Source organism: Tympanuchus pallidicinctus, unplaced genomic scaffold (genome assembly GCF_026119805.1).
Source record: "Tympanuchus pallidicinctus isolate F22 unplaced genomic scaffold, pur_lepc_1.0 scaffold6, whole genome shotgun sequence".
In the NCBI taxonomy this organism is placed as follows: domain Eukaryota; kingdom Metazoa; phylum Chordata; class Aves; order Galliformes; family Phasianidae; genus Tympanuchus; species Tympanuchus pallidicinctus.
In genome coordinates, this window is record NW_026294780.1 from 43,661,743 (window position 1) to 43,684,718 (window position 22,976).

Consider the following 22,976-nt stretch of genomic DNA (forward strand, 5'->3'; position numbering starts at 1 on the left):
CTCAGTTGGCTGGAGGACCCCAACTGCTTAAGAACTGCATTGGTGCACATCCACTAGGACTTAATATTCTATTATTTATTGATTACTGAAACAGAGAATGTGAACTTCATATTCCTATTCCTCACTGTTGGATTTCTGTCTATCAGTGTAATTGATATAAATCTGAGGGTATCATGCTTTGTCCTAAGTTGCTCATTTCTATGGGTTTTTCTTCTAATTGCCTATTCCCCGATTGCTCTTCTTTTATTCATATTCTTACAGTATTCTCATTGTTATTCATTTTCTTCTAAGCATTAAAATAGATTCGCTGTTACCATGGTGGGTACTGTTATATAGGCTCAACTAGAAGATGCTGAGGTTTTAGTTCCCTTAGCTTTCTGGTGCATTTTATATTTTCTTAAAATATTTTTAACCAGTACATCTAATTTCACAACATCCTCTTTGTTATTATAAATAAAGCTAGCTCCAAAAGTTACTCAGCTTGTATTCATCTCAGAAATTGGTTTGCACTTTCATTGGTGCTTTAGCTCCCACTGATTCCCCAGAGCTTTCAGAGGTTCCATGTAAACGCAGTGGAAACTGGAAGTAAAACAAATTCTCTGCATATTTAATATTTTCTATGAAATCTAAAAATAAAAAGATCTGTGTTAATAATGGCACTGTCTACTGTTGTTCATTTCATGATGAGCTCCTGTTCTCTTCTGCTTATAACTTTGCCAAACTGTAACAATTGGAAATGAGGATTTCCCTGCTGGGCATCTGCTCATTTAGCTGAAATTTAAGTGCATAAATAAAACAGTTCAGTCACTTCCAAGAATGTGGGTAGAAAAAATGTATTGTTCTGATGGTGTTAATTTCTGTCTTTCATTTGGGAACTCTAGTTGGCCCCTGTGATTTAAAAGAGAAACATGAAACTGAACAGTAGACAACTTTTGTGTATTCTCCAGAAAAATGAACCCAAATATGGCCAAGTTATAGGCCTTTCAGTGGAAAGAATGCAGTTAGCATATGCTCTGTAGATCTCTGCTGCAGCTGTGAGCTGAATACCTTAGGGAGTCTATCTGCCTGGACACAATTCATTCTGGACATTGCTGTTATGATAGCTCCATGCTACCATGGCCTCAGATCCTGTCTTTCCCTGCCTCTCCATGTCTCTCTTTTTATGGCAATGAGGTTTAAGTACAGGAAAGATACAAGACTGCTCTTGAGGACACGTGTGAGCAATTTGGGACTATGAGAGAGGAAGGGGAAAAATGAGGGAAATGGCTTTGGGCTGGGTGAGGAACTGTAGGAGGCTGGTACTGGACAAAGAGCCACGAGCATGAAGAAGTGAAGCTGGGTGGGAAGGCTGGGAGCAGAAGAGATCGCACATCTGAGGAGAGCTGGGGAGGCAAACGTGTGGCTGCTCTCCTGGATCAAAAGAAATCCAAGAGATTTTGTAAAGTTTCTGTGCAGTCCACAAATTCTTTAGACTTTTGGCACTGAAAGGTGCTCTTCCTCTCCAGGACCACAGGGTCACTGAGAAGAAGGCCGTCTGCCAAACACTCCCAGTGTCCTGCAGACCTCTGTCACTTGGTGAGTCTATTGGCTCCAGTCCTGGTGCTGAGCCTTGCCTTGGAAAGCAAAATAAGGGGCAGGGAAGAAGGATGCCCAGGGTTTTTGAACAAAGGATAAGTAGAGAAACAATTTCTATGCTCTCCAACCTCCTCCCTCAAGCCTTATTTTAGCACTCTTTTCTGTTGTGAAATCCAAAGGTAGGAACTTCTGGAGTTAATGTCATCTATGTGGCTTTAATTTAGCTGTTGGCTCAGGCATGATATTACAGTCTCTGTTTATTAAAATTAAAAAAATTAATGGCTACACTGGAAAGCTTCAGTTGCCTCAGGGACAATGATCACTATCTGATTATATTCAGTAGGGCAAGTGCTGAACAGTGGCCACCAATAGTGCATGTATTGGTTATTCTGAAAACTAATTTCCTGAAGCATGGGTAAATTACAAGAAAATTGAATGGGGGTATAAAACACAGATAGGTAGAAAAATGATAATAAATCCATGAGTGCATTTCAGAGAATTTTATTTAAATGGAAAAAAAAAATCCAATTTCCTTCTTATTCAGGGAAGGACTGCTTGGCTAAACATTAATCCTGATTCAGTGGCAGAAGGAAATCAGCTGTTGGAAAGACATCATTTTTACATGAACAAAAAAAAAGGGAAAGAGAAATTCATACAGGCAGGAAATTATTAAGCGTTTAAAAGAGTCAGTAAAGATTTCAGAAAAAAAAACAAAACTTGCAAATCACAGCTAAGGATAATGTGAAAGCATTCAGTTATTAGGAGCAATGGCAATGTTTTCCAGTCTCATCACTGGAAACAGGGAGCAAAACTGATGTCAGTGATACCATATAGGAAAAATATATTTCAAATGTGCATTTTTATTTAGAATGGAGCAGGATTTGCATTTGCATCACAGGAGAATAATATAGAAATTACAACACATTCACAATTAAAGTTATTAAGAAAAAGCCTTAACAGTGAAAATAAATTCCAGAAGACTGGAAAGACACTGAAGCCATGCCATAATTCAGATTCAGCGATTCCTTAATTATAGAGTTTTTAGCCCCATATAAGTTGTAGGCAAAATGACAGAAAAATGTCATGAAGTTTCAAAGGAGCTGATATATGCATATAATTATCACCCATCAGTGCAGATTAATGAAAATGAATTCTTGTAAATCAAGCCTGCCTTCCACTTTGGAGGATTATATATATGGCTTATAAAAGTGCTGCAATGTCTTTAGATTTGTTAAGACTTTTGACTTAATACTAGGTGGTGCTCTGTTGAAGACATGAGTAGCAGCCAATTTGCAAAGGTTTTATTGCTGTGGAGTTGCAAACGTGATGCACATCTGATAATTAGACTTTAAAAACATGCTTGTTTTGAAATCAGTCTTACTCATTTATTTGATTAGATAGCTGTGGCCTGACAGAAGTTAGTGTGTGTGTGAGAGGCACTGGGTCATTTGGAGGTGCTGTAGGTAAAACAAGAAGCATTGCTGTCAAAAAGTTCCTAACATACGTAGATAAGTAAATACAGATCAGGAAATAGATTTTTAAAATTTTCTTTGTATTTTTCATCCTTTCTGAATCTCAGTTTTACCAAATTGAAGTGCCTGAAAGCAGGCATGCTCTTGGTGTAGCCGTTCATATGCATCCCAAAGATGTTCTGTGGGGGTGTAATGTTTGCCCAATACAAGCCAAGCACACCCAGTGCTAACAGGGACATGCTGAGAGAAATGCAGAGCTGTTGGAGTGGGTCTCAGAGGAGGACCACGAAGATTATCAGAGGGCTGGAGCACCTCTTCTATGAAGACAGGCTGAGAGGACAAACTGAGAGAGCTTCAGGCTGGAGAAGAGAAGGCTCCAGAGGGACCTGATAGTGGCCTTCCAGTACCTGAAGGGGACCTACAGGAAAGATGGGGAGGAACTTTTTATAAGGGCAGGTAGAGACAGAATGAGGAGAGATGGCATTGAACTGGAAGAGGACGGATTTAGACTAGATATTAGGAAGAAATTCTTTACTGTGAGGGTGGTGAGACACTGGAACAGGTTGCCCAGAGAGGCTGTGGATGCCCCTCCCTGGTAGCATTCAAGGCCAGGCTGGATGTGGCTGTGAATAACATGGTCTAGAGGAAGGTGTCCCTGCCTACAGCAGGGGTTTGGAAATAGACGATCTTAAAGGTCCCTTCCAACTTAAAACACTCTATGATTCTATAATGTCACATAAGGTGACAGCTGGATCAGCTCAGGTGGATGATGTTCCTCTGGTCTCCACTGCCCACGCGCCCTAGGAAGGTACACTCTCAGAGATGGAGTACTCTGGCTCAAAAGCAGAACAAGGCTTTGAAAGCAAACAGCTTTAAGGACTTACTGGACTGAAGGCACCTATTAAGGTGCCATAGAGGAAAAGCAAGTAGCTTGCCATTGCTTTGTATTGTATAGAAACAAAGAAATGTGGTTTATGACTTCAAAACAAAACTTCTGTAATGGTTTATTAAACCATGCCACATTAATATTAACTCTAATTAAAGAGAAGGGAATGTCTGCAGAGCAGAAGGTATTTGCATTACAGTTGCAATCACTCTAACAATTTCCCAGTGTAATGTGTTAGAACAATCAGTTGCTTCTTTGCAAGCAATGAGAACACAAGGTGTTTTGGGAAAAAAAACAATCAGTAAAACGTTGATTACAATCTCTAATTCTACTTCCATATTCTTACTTCTTATTTTACTCTACTAGCATAGTCTTACTTCTTATTTTCAGTTTGTTTTCTAGCTGTTTTCATCATTTCTGAGCAGCTCTACAGGCTCTTGTGAAACAGATGAACAGTGTACTCTTCCCATGCGCAGATTAACTCAGGGAAGAACAGCAAGACCCCTGAAAGCTTTATCTCAGGGATTTAATCTGTTTCTCTTTCATCTGCTAGAATCACTGAAGACTGTCAGTGTGCATTACTACTTTGGTGTTTTTTAGTAAATATTTTCAGGGCTATAAGCAACACATGGTAAAAACATCTCTATTCTAACTGCTACATCTAATGTAGACAATACAGGCTGCTCTGTGTTTCACATATTAACAGAGATGTACAGATCACAGATTGAGGGATAGGTAGAAAATTCTCTCCTTCTCTCCTTGTACGCTTCACTAAGCTATTCCATTTCAGCTTTCAGCTCCTATTGTTAAAAGTGTAAGACATTGATTTGAAGGAAACACCTGAAGACACAAAGAGGAGGAGATGGCAGAGCACTCATTACAGGCAACTGATGTCCACCCTGGAGGCCATCCTGGCCTCCGTCACATGCAGGTTAATGAAGCTCTGCAGCTAGCTGGATCACTTTTATTTCACCATGCCAAAAAGCAAGCTGTAACTCCATCTGCCAGGAAGGAAAACTCTCCTGCTGGGTGTGCATTGCCCAGTCGTACAGTGTTTATCTGAAGAAAGAGGAGAAGTTAAAGGAAGGAGTGCTGCCTGCCCAGCAAGAGCCTGGATTTATTCCATGTAAACAAATTTTGAGCTGTCTTTTGCAGTCAGTAGGTGAACTGCATGATATTTTCTCCCAAGAAGAACTTAATATTTCCATTGTGCTCCTTGATATTATGCCTATTCCATGTATGCACTCAGAAACCAAACATGTAAGCCAGTGTGGATTAAAAACAATTCAATACTAACAATTCAAGATATTCTGGCCAGTAGCTGCCTTTTTGCACCATGTAGTGCAATGAGGTCTTTGTTTAATGAGGTCTCACCTCCTCTTCTCAGACACCCTCAGGTTATCCTCTGCTCTCCAGCCTGAGTAGACAGTCTCCAGGGCTCCAGTGCACTAGCTGGGGCAGGGGCTGTGGGAAACACATTGCTGAGCAGCTGCTGGGGATTTCATGGGGGCAGCACCTGGTGTGAGGTGGTGGGATGTGCAACGCCATCATAGGAGAAGCTGTGCTGGTGGGACAACATGAAGAGCAGGCACAGAGACGCTCAATAATTGGACAACATCCTTTCTATAGTTGGAAGTCTACTCAGATCCTGGCCTGTTCAGCAGACAGGCACCATGTTGAGGTGTTTAAGAAATGTTCAGATGTTGTATTAAGGGACGGGGTTTAGTGGGAAAATATTGGTGTTATGTGGACAGTTGGACTGTATGATCTCTGAGGTCTTTTCCAGTCTTGAAGATTCTGTAATTCTGTGTCAGCACAGGGAATATTTGGGTTTCTGGTCTCACTTTCACTGATAATGTCCAAAGCTAAGTGACTGTTGTCAGGATGGACAGTTTTTTACGCTCTTGAAGAAGAGAAGATTTCTCTAAATAATGTGTTGTATTCTCCAGCTAAATGGGATTAAATGCCTTTAAAGGTTTCTTATATGCTTAGTAGGTATAGGGTTATTATAGTTTAGATGTATTAGTGGTTTTCACTGAAACAAGCTGAGTCTTTGTTTCTTTCAGACTAGTAGGTGTTAAGACACACCTACCCAGTTTCATCTGGGATGCAATTTTTCTTCAGTGTCTTGTACGATGTTTTTGGTTCTAGGAGAAAAATCAGTGATCACACATGGGTGTTTGCTGGTAAGAAGTGTTTTACGGAGCCAGGGCCATTCTCAGCAAAGGGAGCTGGGAAGGAGCAGAATTAGGACATCTGCCTTAAAGGGATATTCCATACCGTATGACATCAAGCAGAAGGAGTCTTGAAGGAGATAGGAGTTCATCTCTCTTCCACTGCTTGGGGGAGAGCTGGGCATTGGTCAGGAGGTGGTGAGCTTGTGAATCACTTGTTACATACATTCATATATATATATATGGTCAGAACTGTTATCCTTTCCTTTTCTCTATCTTAGTGAATAGTTGCATCTCAGCCCATTAATTCTACTTTTTTTTTTTTTTCTTTTCCCCAGTTCTCTTCCCTATTCCCCTGGGACAGAGGGAGTGAGTGAATGACTGCATGGTGCTCAGACACCTGCCAGGTTAAACTACAAAAAGATATTATGTTTCTTTGTAGTTATGTCAAAACTATTGCCATTGGGATGTTCAGCATGAATTGCTCGATGCCTTGATTTTTATAGAAGGGCTGTGGACAGAAATTGCAGTTAAAATTGGAAAATTTAATCTTGATTCCTTGCTGCTGTTTTCCAAAAGCTATCCCGTAACACCTACAGGAGAGCAGACACGGGGCAAATATGGGTTGAAGTTACTTTTGAGTGCTCCAGAGTCTGCAAGACTACTTTAGCATCATGTAAATTAGGGAATATTTTGAGGCTACTCTTAGACATGCATGTTCTTCAAGTGTAATGCAGCCTATAGTTCTTGAAATAGAGTATACTGGGTATCCTCTCCTTCACCCAGCACCTTCCTTGACTGTGAACAAAAGCAGCATTTCCCCATGGGCTAAAATCTTCTTCTGTATTACACCATACAGCTTGACTATATATATATATCTATATATGAATGAATATAACAAGTGATGCACAAGCATGAAAAGCAATTAAAAAATTGATTGATTAAAACAGAGAGCCCAGTGTCCTGTTCAGGGAACAGGAAATTTCCCGTTCAGGACTTTCATGCATGCTTGCTTTTCCTCTCAATGGCAGATATTTGAACACCCTTTCTGCAAATTTACCTTACTGTGGCCAGTTGAGTGGTATCAGCAACATGGTTGGGCTGAGTAGTGAAAATGCACAAATACAGCATCAAAAATAAAATAAAACTAGTTACCTGACCCAAGTCAGGTGAGTGGTTTGCAACCATTGGGCTGGTATTAGTGCATGGCTCTTACTGAGCTCCCAGGTGTCTGAAGAACTTGTTTATACCAGTGAGTTGGTTTTTGTGGTTTGCAGGGAAAAAGCTTTGAGGCTGTGTCCAGGGAATAGCAAGGAAGTTGTAAAGGATCTGAAGCACAAGTCTTATGGGGAGCAGCTGAGGGAATTGGGATTGTTTAGTCTGGAGAAAAGGACGCTTGAGGAGACCTCATTGCTCTCTACAACACTCTGAAAGAACGTTGTGATGAGGTGGAGGTTGGCCTCTTCTCTCAGGTGACAGTGATAGGACAAGAGGGAATGGCCTCAGGATGCACCAGGGGAGGAATTAGGAAAAGTTCCTTCCCAGAAAGAGTGGTGAGGCACTGGAACAGGATGCCCAGGGAGTGGTGGAGTCACCGCATGTGGAGGTGTTTAAGGAAAGGGTAGATGTAGTATTTAGGGATGTGGTTTGGTAGGCAGTGCTGGTGGTAGGTGGATGGTTGGACTGGACGCTCTTAGAGATCTTTTCCAAACTTAATGATTATACGATTATATGACTTGAGCTGATGTTCAAGTAGTCATTTTTTCATTTGTATTGCTGCTTTTGTCTTTTAGGCCTTTGCTTCCCCCATGTATATCACAATTCCTACCTAGCAATCTTTGATTTCCATGTTTCTGCTCTTATGAGGGTCTCACAAAGCACTTTACCTTCTGTCTTGCCGACAGCTGTGAACATGGATCTTACAGAATCCCTGCCTTATGTGCCCCTGACACTTCCTAGATTCTACCTGGAAACCAGAGTTCAGCTGGCATTTTCTGTCTCCTTGCATTTTCTAGATTTTGCAGAAGACTGAAGTCTGTATTTCTGTTTTAATTCCATGTATCTGTGCTAACAAGCTGTTCTGGGTAGGAAATCAGGTTTGCATAGTTTTCTTGCAACAGATATATAAACTGCGTGTTTCAACAACACACACTGAAGGCATTGTGAAACTGCCAACAGAGCCTTCCTGTGAATGCTGTCTCATTGTCAAATGACAATAACTAATTATCTCCTCTGTTTTTATTAGAAGACAGGTTATTTCTTACTTGGATGGCTTCCACTCCTACCAGACACTGTTTCAAATTTTTCTGTGAAGGCAATCTCCTGCAAGGTGTTCCTTTCCCATCTTAGGTGTGTCTTTTGATTGTGGTGCAACAGTGTGATGGCTCTTCCTGTTTGGAAGCCTCCCACCCGGGTTACAATCCTGTGCATCAATAAAATCCCCTGCATCAAAATCACTCTATACTGAATCTCTGCTGAAGTTGTGTTTCTGCAGTGTATTCAACGTAACTGTGGACACATTACCTCTCTATCACACTGCATGTTTCAAAGTCATCTGGGAAACTTGGAAGAAACTCTGCTAGTTTACAGCTGCTATTAGTCTTTGAACTAAATTAATACTTCAGGTGTGGGCATGTATTGTGTTGCCTTTAAATGTTTATTCAAATCAGATATTTCAGGGATACTAAGACAGTTTCATCTTGGTTTTATTTTACCCTTAGGTCTGTTTGCATGACCTCATAGCTGAGAGCAGAGCTTTTGGTGATTTTGTGATTTCTCCCACCTTTCTTCCCTGTTGTACCCATAGATGTATAGCAGCATCAATACCATTGCCTTTATCTCTTATGTCTGTCAATTCATTGCACTCTTTCCTTCCCTCCCCTCCTTTTTTTTTTACTCTGAATGTTCTGTGAGGCATGTGCTGTAGAGATGGATCTGTCTGAGCTGTCTCCTGGCACAGTTTCTTCGCCCTTCCAACTCTCTTTAGCAGCTTTGTTGCAAGGAAACTGCCATGCACGGTGTGCTCTGGGTTAGCTATTCATTTTGCTGGTGTGTCTGCTGTGAAGCAATTGCCTTAGGCATACTGTAAGCAGGATCAGTACTTGTGCTTCAGTTGAAAGGCGCATTTTTACCTGTGGCACTCGAAGTGTCAGCCTGCATTCTCTTTCTTTCGGGATTCAAATGATCATTTTCTTAGTCCCAGTGCCATTTCAGTTATGCTGTCAAGGATGTATAAATGGGGTTTTCTTAGCTATGACTTCTGTGTCTCTCCAAACTGACGCGGCCTCATGTTTTGAGTGATGCCCATTCTCTGCTTGGCCTCATGTTTATGTGCTGCTGCTGCCTGTGCTCCAGGCAAACTGTCTGCCTGGGATATTCACCTGAAGAAAGCCTTCTAACCCGACTGTTTGTGAGCTACCTCATGTTAACACCTCTAAATAACATTGTGAGTGGGACATGTGTATGCTGAAGTTACTGAGTTCACACATTACTTTGTGAGGCATCTCTGATCTTCTTTAGCCACATGGACCTTTGTTTCTTTCTGCCAATTTAGGAGTCTAGGCAGAAAAAATTCAAAGATTCGTGGCACATGGCCTTCCTCAGCTACAGTACTTTCTGCTCATCTCCAGTTGGATTTTTCCTATCACAGCCATCATGTGTGACCCAGTTAGAAGAACAGTCACCCTCTGAAGTCAGCTTCCTCTGCTACACTCATGTAGTCTTTCTTCTGAATCTTTCTGTCCTCTGCTACATTTGCAATGTTCGTTGAAGGGCACTCATTGCTTTCTTGTTCTTCTAGACTGAATTTTTAAGCTGCTCTCAGTCTCCAGGTTTGCTCACTGAAGGGTTAGACAAACACAAACATTGTCATATAGGAAATGGCAAGATCACACAGCGGGGGGTAAGGGATGTAAGGGCTGCCTACAATGGCAGTTACCACCAGTTCAGCTTTGTTGCCATGTCAGACTGCGCTGACGTTGCAGTCCAACCCAAGGCAATACACAGAGTTTACATGGACATCTGTATGGGGACAGGAAATCAGTGCTGCTGTGACTGACCTTTTTTTTGCTATTTCTGATGCTTTTCATCTGCAGGAATGGACTGAGATTTGACACAACAGTCAGAAACAGATATAGAAGTTTCAGTGCTATATTATTTTCCACCATTACATTGATAATTATAGAATCATACTATGGCTTGGGTGGAAGAGACCTTAAAGACCATCCAGTTCCAACCACTCACTAGACCAGGTTGTCCAGGACCCCATCCAGCCTGGCACTGAACACCTCCAGGAAATGTAGCTGACTGCATAGCTTCATATTACTAATTTTAAAAGCAAGTTGTGTGTGTTGGGGGATTTAATATACAGGAAGTCTCCTGTACAAGGTCATTTGTATTTAAGAAACATTTAGATGTTGTACTACAGGATGTGGTTTAGTGGGAAATGTTGGTGATAGGTGGACGGTTGGACTGGATGGTCTTGGAGGTTGTTTCTGACCTTGGTGATTCTATGATTCTATGATCTGCATCTCTAACTGTAAAAGAATTCACTACCTAGTTTGTTAAATTTAAATTAAAAAAAAAAAAAAATCCATTATAGAGGAAGCCTGGCAGTTGCTTTTATTCACAGCTTATTCAGCTCAATCTACTATTCTTCAACACTTCTCTTCAAATCACTGAGAAGATGTAGCTATTCATCTGCTTCCTTATTTCTTCCAGTAGCAACGCAAAGCTGGAACAAAGCCAAAATATGCTGTGACTAATGGAAATCTGTGGGAAATGTTATCTTAATAAGCCACCACCAAGCTTTGTCAAAAGTAATGTGATATCCGGACACAACTGTGGATGAGGTGACAGTTGTGCTCCTTGGGGAAGGTCTCTTCTTCAGCTAGAGGCTGTTGCAAGTAACAATGTTAAGAACTGATCTCTGGTGCACCCAAAACTTCCTTGAACTAGCAGGAGACTGCATTTGTTATTCTGTAACCCAAAATCTCTTTATCACACCCAAAGAATTGCAGTGAGGGCAGTTCGGACTTGAATTTAGTGAGGGGCTGCTAATATATGTGCAGTGTAAAAGTATTCACAGTAAAATAATCCTACCCATCTAACCTTACAGCTCTTTCCTTACTGTGAGACTACCCTATTTGAAAAAGCCTGAAGCACTTCTGTAACGTACACCCAATATAAAAGAAAAATGCTGACGCTCAGAGCTAAGTGGTTGTAAGGCACAATTTTTGATGGGCATTTTAACGCTGCTATTTGAACAGGTCCACCCCCAGCACCCATTCTCCCTCATTTAACCAGGGCTGTTTCTTGCTGTTGTTGTCAAGCTTGTGGTGATCTCTGTTTTCCAGAGGAGTTTTCTTGTGGCAGTCCTGCCTCCTTTTGTCCCGTAGCTCTTGCTGTTGAACTTCCTGGAGCCAGGAGGCTTTGGTTTAACACTGATCCTTCATCACAGTGCAGGGAACTGAGGGAAGCGTAGCAGCTGCAAAGCACAAGTCATGCATGATGGTGTCCAGGCTCCCTCTTCGCACTGAGATCTTCAAGTGCTGTGAAAGCATGAGGACTCACTGCTCTCCCACTCTTGCAAAGCTGAAAAAAAAACAACCACCGAACAGTCTCAGAAAAGTCATTCCACTGAAAGCTGAGCTGAAGAGATCAGCAGATCTGTCACCCACAGTGGTGACAGACCAGAACCCAGGAGCCATGCACACGTACAAGGCTGTGCCTGTGGCTGGAGCGAACCTCAGAAAGTCCTTCTTCAGGGCAGGAGCTCCGCAGGGCCTACCAGGTGCAGCAGCAGGAGCCTCCACAGCTTTTAATTTTCAAATGAGGCTCCCCGCCTCAGCACACTCACGGCGTCTGCACAGCGCTTTCACTACGGACTGCTCCGCGCACAGCCGGCAGGTGGCGCCACAGTGCCCCGCCCTGCGCGTCGCCTTTGGGGAAAGGGAAAGCGGAGGGGGCGAGGCGGAGCATGCGTAGTGCGTGCGCCTCGCCCGCCCCGTTCGCCTCCGCCTTCTGCTCTCGCCGCCGCTCCCCCCCCCCCTCCTCACTACCACGGGGAGCGAGCGGGAGGAGGAGGAGGAGGAGGAGGAAACAGGGAGAGAGAGGCAGCTCCGGCGGCCCCTGGCGTTCCCCTCGGCGAGGGGAAAGATGGCGACGCTGGGAAGCGAGCCGCAGCCCTTCCCCGCCGCTGCCCTGGCGGTGGCAGCGGGCGGGGTGGGCGGCGGCGGCTGTGGCGGCGGCGGTGCGTTGGGTCTGCAGCCTCTGAACCGCGGTCTGGAGCGGGCATTGGAGGAAGCGGCTCACTCCGGGGGGCTCAACCTGAGCGGCAGGAAACTGAAGGAGTTCCCGCGCAGCGCCTCCGCCCTCACTCACGACCTCTCCGACACGGTGCGGGCAGGTGAGACCCGAGGGGATGGGGCGGCCGGGGTCTCACCTTCAGGAGGCGAGGAAAGGAGATTAAATCTCTGCGGGGATCCCTCTCTCCCCGCCCTCGCCCCCTCGGGCGCATTGCTTCCATTCCCACCTCGACCTCTGGGGCGAACAGCTCTGCGTGGACCTTATCGCTGTGCGTGGAGCTTATCCCTTATCTTCGCCCCCAGCTCAGCTCGCTGCCTGAGGGAGGTGTCGGCTCCCAGATGGCTGCAGCCACCCCCCACCTCCCCACACGCACACTCATGTACTTGTAGGCTGCTTTTGCATCGAGCGAGGCAGAGCTGTGAGATTGTGTGTGTGTGTGTGTGTGTGGGGGGGGGGGGGGGGGTGAGGTTCAGGCTCACGCCTGGTTTCTGCACTAACCTTGAGGACTGCAGGTCTCCGTGCCTCCCCAGAGCCCGCCTTTGGATGTGACTGTGCGATGAACACGTTTGTGTTTGGTTGGATACTTTCTCACCGTGTCTCACCTGTCGTGGAGGGGCACAAGTCTGTGTGTAACCACGCGAAGATGCATTCGAATGCTTCTTAATATGTTCCGCTACACGTGGAGGTGGCAATAGGAGCACTTTTGCTCTTCAGGGAGCTGCCTTCCACAAATGGTTCTTGTCAGGCAGCGGGGTTGATAGCCAGTCTTGTATGCTTAAAGTCATAGAATGGCTTGGGTTGGAAAAGACCCTAAAGGTCATCTAACACCAACCACTTGCTGTGGCAGGGTTGACATCTATGAGATCAGGCTGCCTGGATTCACAGCCAACCTGGCCCTGAGCATCTCTAGGGATGGGACACTCACAGCTTCACTGAGCAGCATGTTCCGGTGCCTCACCACTCTGAGTACAGAATTTCCACCTAACATCTCACCTAAATTTTCCCCTCTTCATTTAAAGCCATCCCTTCTTATCCTATTACTATCCGACTGTGTAAGTAGAATTATACAAAGTCAGGTAGCAGTATTTCCACCTCTGTATGTAATGCTGCCTTTCAAGGCAAAAATCATCATCTTTAGATGTACTCATTTTACAGTGGGGGACACCATCATTACATACATTCCCAGAAGAGATAGGCCTAATAGCCTTGCAGAAAGGTGTAAGGAGGGGAAGCGTTTGCTGTCTGTGTTCACCTTGTCCTTGTGCCTCCTTCCAATGTGGAAAATGCCCACTTGTTTCACATCTCTAGGAGCAGTTCCCAACAGAGGACCATAATCTGGTTTTCTGCCCCTGTTTGTGCAAGGGGCTGGAACCTAATTCGTTCTTTGCATAGCGTCACTTGGTAGAGCTGTACAAACCCACACTAGAAGAATGTTGGTATGCTCTGAAGATATTTACTGTACCACCTCCACGTGCCCTTTTGTGTCCCCATTTGCCTGCTGAAGATAGTTGTGTTGTAACAGTAAAGGAGCAGGCAAGTAATCACTTGTTCCTGTCCCACAGAATAGCAGGTGCTATACCTGCATGCAGGCATGTGATAACATGAACCTCAGCTCTCACCCCTGCACATGAGGATGTCTGTGTGTTTCTCTCTGTGGAAACAGCTGCTTAATGCCTGCTGGTGTTTATCTCAGCTGTAGGGAGCAGAGTAGTGTCTCCAGTACTTCACATTTAGTTCTTCTTCAGCTCTGTCACTTGTTGCTGAATGGATTTCACAGTTTGTGTGAGCACTCTTATAGAGAAAAGAGAAACATGAGGGAAATTTCATTTATCAATGAAACTTATTAATTGGTAGCATTAATTGCCATACTGACAAGTAACTCGATGACAAATGCAGTAGTTAAAGCGGTAAGATGCACGGTAATAGAACTGCATACAGGCAGAAAAAAATGACCATCAGCTTGTCTCCCAAAACAAGACGTTTTATCTCTGTTGTTCTTAAAGCTGTGGTCTAGTGAAAGCATGCTGTGATATAAGATAAGTAGTTTGGAAATTCAGAAAGGTAAGCTTGTTTGGGTCAGCGCTACCTCAAGCCAAGTTGTTGGTAGAACAAATTACTTACTGAAAAAAAGTTTTGATTGGTAATGAATGCATGTTTGCATATTGCACAGGTATGTTCTTTGCAAGTGTGAGCTGTGTGTTGTGTGTGTAGGTAGCACATGTCTGTTACATACTTCTGTATTCTGTTTTCTGTTGAGGATAGAGTTTTATTCTCAGAAAAGTAGTTTTTGCCTTCAAGCATGAATGTGCTTTCATCAGAATTTACACAAACAATACTGAATACGTAACTGAATGTCAAATGGGTGTTTCCTTTTCTTTTTGCTTTGTGGAAGTGGCCGTGTGAAGTGGCCCATGGCTCAGTTCTGTAACAGCTGTCCTTCATTCCTTGTTCCCGTTTAGGAAAGCCACGTGCTAATCTATGGTTACTTTATGTTTCTGTTTGTAACAGCATGTTGTTACTGATTAGTGGGAATTGTTTGCCTTGTCAGTTCAGTCCTGTGTTGAAACCTTCTGAAAAAATCTGTGTTCCTTTTCGCTTGTTACATTACATAAGTAGAATATATAAACAGAGGAGACGCTTGGCTTAAGTCCAGCTTTCTGTAACTCTCAGGACAAACTCTTGATGGGAATTTTCTCTCTCACTTCCTCTCCATAAATGTGCATGATACAAAAACGGTGCTTTCTTGTACTACTTGCGATATGTCCCTACAGTGAGTGACTTTTACTTTTGGATTTGATGTACTGTTAAGTCTCTGAAGTCATGTTTGGGGTGGGAATAGTCATTCTGATTGCTAAAGAGGGCCAATCTCACAGAAAAATGAAGCCAATCCAAGATTGAGAGAAGACAAGCATAGGGGATTGAGTTCTCTGAGGAGAAGGGGATTTTGAAAAGAATGAAAGCCTGTCTGCATCTTGACAGTGTCTTAGCCTTAGGTACTCAGAGAGTTCATGGGTTGAGAAAATGATGGTCTCCAGACTTTAATAAAATGTTATCAAGCTTGTCTTCTGCAAATGTTTTTAGTGCTTTAAAAAAAGTCTGAGGAAGATTGAAGTCTTAAACTTGAAATTCTCTGTTAATGTTGTTTTTGTTTTCTTGAGGTTAGGAGTCAGACTTTATGTAGCAACTGGTAAATTTGCAAAAGGAATTTATGCTGTTTGCTTTAATAGCTGGGAGCGATTCACTTGACTTTTCTAGTTCTTACAGTAGTTACATTCTGCAGCAACTGCAGAGGCTTGTCACTTGTCAGTTTCTGTTAATGCAGTTTTTTGGAATGTCTTTTTCTTCTGTAACTTTCCTTTGCATTGAATACGTCTTGCTGTGATTGTGTATGTGGCTTTCTAATCATAGAATGGCCTGGGTTGAAAAGGACCACAATGCTCATCCTGTTTCAACCCCCTGCTATGTGCAGGGTTGCCAACCAGCAGACCAGGCTGCCCAGAGCCACATCCAGCCTGGCCTTGAATGCCTCCAGGGCATCCACAACCTCCTTGGACAACCTGTTCCAGTGCATCACCACCCTCTGTGTGAAAAACTTCCTCCTAATATCTAACCTAAACCTCCCCTGTCTCAGTTTAAAACCATTCCCACTTGTCCTATCACTGTCCACTCTCATAAACAGCAATCCATTCCCCCCCCCCCTCCCCCCAGTTTACATGCTCCTTTCAAGTACTTGAAAGCCGCAATGAGATTTCCCTGGAGCCTTCTCCATGCTTCAGATTTTCTTCCTTCTTGTTTCTGAAAGTTTTTCTCAAGAGCTGAGCACGACCCACTCTGCTGAATCATCTGGCAGTATCGTGAATGCAGGAGAGAGTTTGCGTGGTGTGCAATATGGTTAGAAGAAAGTACATCCTTTCTGTAGAGGATCTTGAGTGTAGTCAGATGTTTTAAACCACATCAGTGTGGATGCATTGCAAAAAAACATTTCAAAAACAATAAATGCTATTCTTATCACTTTTATTACAGGGTAGCTTGTACAGAAGACCGCGGCGCAATAATCACATAGTTCTTAAGTAATAGTATGCAATTATATTCCTCAGAACCACTGGGAATGCTATAAGCATGTTAGTTTATAAAAGAAGAAGAAAAAGCCTCAAAGTTGATATTTAAACGTGTATCCAGGGCTGCCTGTATCACTCCAACCTCTGTCTGTAGGCTTTGGCAGCTTGTTTGAGGATAGATCCGCTGAACTTTTTCTCCCAGGTCCCTGTTCCATCCTTTGCAGGGTTAGGCACATAAAGGAGAGAAGCTTGCGACTCCTCTAAATGTTCTTTGGCTTCTTTGCACTGGGAAGGATGTCACAATGCAGACCTGTTCATTTGTGCTACTGGACACTTTCATGAGCCCACAGTAGCTATCAAACAGAACCTAGTATTTGGTTATTATTTGGATATGAGGTTCGAATATGTCGCTTTCCTTAAAAGGGTAGCTGGATTTTATATTTTGATTATCTTATCCAAAATTCCTGTCAATAAAACAACACTGTAAAACTAACTAGGCAGCTGGAAAAAAAAAAAGCCCCCAAAGTTATTTCTTCTTATATTCAACAGCCGGTCCCTTTCTACAACCTTCCTGTATTTATTTGAAGATTTTTATTTTTACTTATTCCCTTACACTTAAGATGTTATTTGTGTATTAAGTGAAGAGGAGGCAGTGTGCTTCTTTATTCTCACAAGTGAGTTGAATGTTACTCTGCAGCCAGAACTTATGGGATGCAATTCTCTTTTGAGATTATTGTGTTTATATCAAGGCTAAAAACTGAGCATAATTTTGATACTATTTATCTAGCAGCATAAATGCAGTTTTCAGACTTTATCTTCATAACGTGGTCTGTCTGGACATCTGTTTTAACCATCTAGTGCTCCCTAGATATTTCATAAGGTTAATGCTGAGATATTTCATGGAATGGCCTGGGTTGAAAAGGACCACAATGCTCATCCAGTTTCAACCCCCTGCTATGTGCAGGGTCACCAACCAGCAGACCAGGCTGCCCAGAGCCACATCCAGCCTGGCCTTGAATGCCTGCAGGCATGGGGCATCCACAGCCTCCTTGGGCAACCTGTTCCAGAGGAAGTGGAAATGCTTCCTCCTAATATCTAACCTAAACCTCCCCTGTCTCAGTTTGAAACCATTCCCCCTTGTCCTATCACTATCCACCCTCATAAACAGCTGTTTATATGCTCCCTTCGTGAATCATAGAATCATAGAATCACCAAGGTTAGAAAAGACCTAAAAGATCACCCAGTCCCTCAACACAACATCCAGCCTTTCCTTGAACACCCCCAGGCTCAGTGACTCCACCACCTCCCTGGGCAAGAAGCTGAATCAAATTAAATGGAAGTGAAGAAGTGAAGAAGCTTTATCAAATTAAATGGATTTGAAGGACCATAAACATAGGCACTTAGAGCTGCTGTGTGCCACTCTGAAGCCATTTGGTTCTGTTTTTACTTCCCCAAGGCAGTGTGTGTCCGCTTGGTTTGTGGATCATGTAAGCATTAAGACTATTGACTCCTGTTGAAAAGAGTCCGTTAGCTCTTTTGCTGTGTAGAATGTAGCGAGTTGTGCTTCTGGAAGTTACCTCCTTTGACAGGAGATTTATATTCACGGCTGAACTGCGGTCAGTGACTTTGCAGGTGCCGGTAGGCATTTCTCAGCACTGAATAAAGTGAAGTAGCTCGGGGTGGCTTTTGTTACATGAAAGCAAATTAGAAGTACTCAATTGCCTGGTTACCCTTTCAGAATGCGGCTTGGGCAGATTAATGGCTTTCCACCGGTGACTCTGCAGGGGCTGTGTATTCACCTTCTTCCCCAGAGTGGAGTTGTTTTTTTTTTTTTTTTTTTTTTTTTTTTTTTTTTTTGTTTTTTTTTTTTTAAATAATTATTATTATTTTTAAAATTTTTGTCTGACTTCCTTTGTCATCAGGGAAGCTCCAAACGTACAACAGCTGAGAGTAGAAGATATTGACAGTGTAGAAATCACAGCTGGAAGGAGAGTGGGACATCTGAATTCCAGCTGCAGCAAGCTCAGCTAGCTCTTCATCAAACCCTTGCCCTTAATGTTAACTTTCAGTTTAGGGTGGCTGTTTTTTAAACAGCCCTACTTAGAACTGGCAAAGTGTGCGTGACCATACTCTGCATGCTCGTGGATGAAAACTGATTGCTCTTATGGAGTTGTCACTGTGTGTCCTTGGCCCATTTGCCTTGGAGATGACTGACTCGGAGCTCCAAAAGTGCTGTTGTGGTGGTAGAAGTGCTACACTTCTCGTGTGCTTTTAGTGGAACTGCTGTGTTTTTAATGAAAGACGTTCATGTGGTCACAAGCCTTGTTGGGAGGTAGAGGCAGAGTAGCCCTGTGTGGTTTGTGTGTCTCCTCTTCCTCATTCCTCTGGTCTGTTTCTTTTGTGTCTTTCATGCAAAAGATGTTTTGGTTTAGACATCTGTACAGCAGGAAAGGCAGTGTGAATCTGACTACAGTTACTATGTAAGAGTTTTGAAGATATGAAATACTTGAGTGAGAGGAAGAGACCAGGGCAGAATCAACTGGGCCAAAGTAGAATGAATATCAGAAAATACTAGGAAAAAAGGGTGTGAAGAGGATATTATTCAGAGGCAGAAGGTAAGAAATGAGGGGAAAAAATGTGTGAAATACTGAGTGGAATTGTATGAAGTGGTGGAAGTGAAAGAATCATTAAGTGGTTTGGGTTGGAAGGGACCTTTAATATCACACAGTTCCAACCCCCTGCTATAGGCAGGGACACCTTCCTATAGAACAGATTATTCAAAGCCCCATCCTGGCCTTGAATCCACAACCTCACTGAACAACCTCACCACCCTCACAGTAAAGCAGTTCTTCCTAGTATCTACTTTAAATACACCCTCTTCCTGTTTAAAACCATTTCCCCTCATCTTGTCGCAGCACTCGCTTATAAAAAGTCCATCCCCAACTTTCCTGTGGACCCCCTTCAGGTACTAAAAGGCCGCTATAAGGTTCTCCTGGAGCCTTCTCTTCTCCAGGCTGAACATCCGCAGCTCTTTCAGCCTGTCCTCATAGTGGAGGTGCTCCAGCCCTCTGATCATCTTTGTGGCTCTCCTTTGGCCCTGCTCCAACAGCTCCATGTCCTTCCTGTGCTGGCAGCCCCAGAGCTGGATGCAGTACTCCAGGTGGGATCTCATGAGAGCAGAGTAGAGGGGCAGAAACACCTCCCTCTCCCTGCTGGTCACACTTCTTTTGTTGCCAGGTAGGATATGGTTGGCCTTCTGGACTGCAAGTGGAATGGGACTGCAAGCAAGCAGGTGAGCTGTACATTCTTGACTGAATGAAGTAGCTTTGAATACTTTGTGTTGGCAAAATTGAGGAAAAACAGATTTTCTGAGCAGTTAAGTTAGCCATCAGAATTTTGTGAACAGAGATTAGAAAAGCGTGGAGGAAATGATTTGACAAATAGATGACATTTACAGATCTTGTGCTGCAAGTAATAGTTGAAAATTCATACTTTAAAAGGCTAACTGTTGAATTTAAATTTAGAAAGCTTAACATTCATTTGCCTGCAGGAGAGAAGGCCAGTGGCTTTCAGCAGTGGCACTGCCTACAATGTTGCAAGAGCAGCCAAGGCTTTGGTACTTGTGTGTTGCATGTCAGAATGACCATTCTGGGAAGGATGGGATGAGCAGCTTCCTCTGGCAGCGAGTTGTGCTGGCTCTGCTTGTGAGGCATCTGCCAGATTGGAGAAAATTCCCAGACTGGTTAGATACCAAAACCACAGCTAAAATCAGTATGACTTAAGAATTTAAATGGCGCTTCTGAAACAGGAGAGAGAAGTATCGTTACTGTTTTCTTGTGAGACCAGAATTATGAAAACAACATACCTGTTTATTTTTTAATTTAATAATATGCAAAATTGAAAGAGCCAGAAGTGCCTTCACTGAAGCCAGAGTGCAGATCAGTAGCAAAGTGGAGATGGATGGTCTGTCTCCTGATTTCTGATGGCACTCTACAGACTGTATTTTGTTAGACAGAAAACCCATGCAACAGAGTAGTTCCAGTCCCTGTAAAGTGATCTTTGCAAAGGTACTGGAGAGTTAAGCTTCTGAAGGAATAATTGCTTTCTACTAAATTTGTGGGGAGATGCATCGCTGTGGGAACAGTTCTAAAATGCCAGTGCTTCTCCCCACCCTTTTTCCCCAAGGGCATCTTGCTGGCCAGCTTGCTGTTTTATCCCTTTTTTTCCTTGTATGGTACAGAGCACCATAATATCTGTAAACCTCCTAACTATTTAAAAATAGAAATAACAATAACAGTCTCTCTTCCTTCTGTCCTACTCCGTATGAGAAATAGTTTTTAAAGAAGAAGAAAGGAGTCAAAACTTAAGAGTGAGAAGATGATCTTGGCAGAGCCAAGTGAGGGTTAGTTCTGCATTTAATTTGAAGCTTGAGATTTGCACTCACTTCTGGAGATGCACAAAATGTTTCATGTTCTGCTGAACTTGTGGGAATTCCGACCCTCTTAGTTAGAAGCTTGCTGAGAATTTTATGGTGCTGCTGTAAGGTAGCTTTTTCTGGGTATGGGTAGAGAAGTCACTAAAAGTAGCTGGGGGTTTTGAATATGAAAGTAGAGCACTCTTAAGTGACTTGTGCTGCTGAATGGATAAGGTGTTTCTGTTGGCTTTCTGTAGATGGATGATTTCATTCCTTTGTGCAAGTTGCAGTAGTTACATATTGAGGCTGGAGCCTGAAAACTTGTACTCCTGGTTGAATGGAGGGAATTATTTGTACTGAACAAACAGGGAAGTATGTCAGAAGGTGCCTATTATCTGTTACCATACTTACCTTCTTTGATAACCCTTCCTTTCTGAAATCATTTTCAGATCATAGAACCATAGAATTGCTCAGGTTGGAAAAGACCTTAAAGATCACAGAGTCCAACCACAACCTGACCACACTACCCTAACTAACAACCCTCTGCTAAATCGTGTCCCTGAACACCGCATCCAAACAGCAAGGTGGGCTTGAGACTCCTGCTTCAGGGATGAAATCAAACTTCTGTTTTTAAATTGCAGTGCTGTGAAATGCAAGGCATTCAACGTGAAAAGTACAAGTGCCAAGTTGGATCTGTTGTTGATGATGAGGAACAGGTTCATAAAACGTGTACGCAGAAATACGCTGGTAATCACTGAAACTGGTGGAGGAGTTGTGGAAAACTGGCAAGAAATATGATAGAAAAAGAAAACTGAATTGGAGATGAATCTTTTAAGGAAAGAAGTGGAGCAGAACATGCACTCAGATGAGGTTTACTGGAAGTGAGGCAAGATACCAAAAATATAAACATGGCAGTTCATTTCTAGCCTTGTCTGAAGATTTAAAGGTAGTGAAATTGTTGCAATGACAAGCAGAATTATTAAAATGACGTGGTTTTTTTTTATTTTTAAACTTCAGTTGTTTATAAATATCACGATAGGAGAAATGGTAGATAAAACAATTCATGCTTGATGTGTATTGCTCTTGCTGTAACCCTTTTTTCTGGAGTACTGTGTCCAGGTCTGGAGATCACAGTACAAGAAAGAGAGGGAGCTGTTGGAGAGGGTCCAGAGTAGAGCCACAAAGATGATCAGGGGGCTGGAGGACCTCCCCTGCAAAGACAGGCTGAGGGAGCTGGGCTTGTTCAGCCTGGAGAGGAGAAGGCTGTGGGGTGACCTCATTGCAGCCTTTCAGTACCTAAAGGGAGCCTACAAACAGAAGGGGAGTCAACTCTTTGAAAGAGTTGATAACAGCAGGACAAGGGGAAATGGTTTTAAGTTGAGGGAGGGAAGATTGAGGTTGGATATCAGGGAAGTTCTTTACAGAGAGAGTGGTGAGGTGCTGGAACAGGCTGCCCAGAGAGGCTGTGGATGCCCCATCCATGGAGGTGTTCAAGGCCAGGTTGGATGGGGCCCTGGGCAGCCTGGTCTGGTGCTAAATGGGGAGGTTGGTGGCCCTGCATGTGGCAGGGAGTTGGAGCTTCGTGATCCTTGAGGTCCCTTCCAACCCTGGCCATTCTACGATTCTATGATTCTGTATACAGCAAAGCCTCACTGAGTTTATTCAATTTAACCACTTTAAGACGCAGCAGATGTAGTAACAAAAATGCTGTCTACTTATTCAGTGGGAAAAGAGGAGCACTGTGTCATACACATGTTTTATAAATACAAAATACTGGCTGGGATGAAGACTTCTGGGATGGGATTTCTGATCAAAGATGAAAGAAGCCTTCTCAGCAGCTGGGGTTGAAGGCTGCCCTGGTTGTTAAGCAGCTGCTGTGATAGCTTAGGGGAAGGAACTTACTCTCAGGTTTCCCATGTTTGCTGGATGTTGTGATTCTGAGTCTTATTTATTTATTTACTGAGTTCATCCAAGTTCAAGAAAACTGTCCTACTGCCTCCCACTATGTATGGTGTTGTTCTCCTACTCGGTGTCGCCTGTCATCCCTGTTCCAAGATGTAAATTTTGGCCTGGCTGAATGCCTGCTCTTTG

General features: G+C 43.3%; 1 protein-coding gene and 1 long non-coding RNA gene across 16 annotated transcripts in view; one reads left to right on the forward strand and one right to left on the reverse strand.

Annotated features, from left to right (window-relative positions):
• Window positions 1-11,318: 11,318 nt before the first annotated feature.
• LOC128071678 (uncharacterized) lies at window positions 11,319-12,028 on the reverse strand. The gene is made up of 2 exons (XR_008201976.1): window positions 11,826-12,028; window positions 11,319-11,699 (listed from the first exon to the last, which is right to left on the reverse strand). It is a non-coding gene; the product is annotated as an uncharacterized LOC128071678 (long non-coding RNA).
• Window positions 12,029-12,103: 75 nt separating this feature from the next.
• The window catches only part of LRCH1 (leucine rich repeats and calponin homology domain containing 1), a 119,125-nt gene continuing 108,252 nt past the window's right edge, over window positions 12,104-22,976 (forward strand). For 7 of the 15 annotated variants that reach the window (XR_008201929.1, XM_052664538.1, XM_052664544.1 and 4 more), the window contains exon 1: window positions 12,105-12,513. Coding sequence is in view for 14 of the 15 variants with exons in the window: in XM_052664538.1 (XP_052520498.1) it covers window positions 12,264-12,513 (250 nt within the window). In the remaining variant the exon portion in view is untranslated. Of the gene's footprint in view, window positions 12,514-22,976 lie in introns of all 15 variants that reach the window. The other 8 variants (XM_052664540.1, XM_052664545.1, XM_052664541.1 and 5 more) reach the window with 7 other exon arrangements.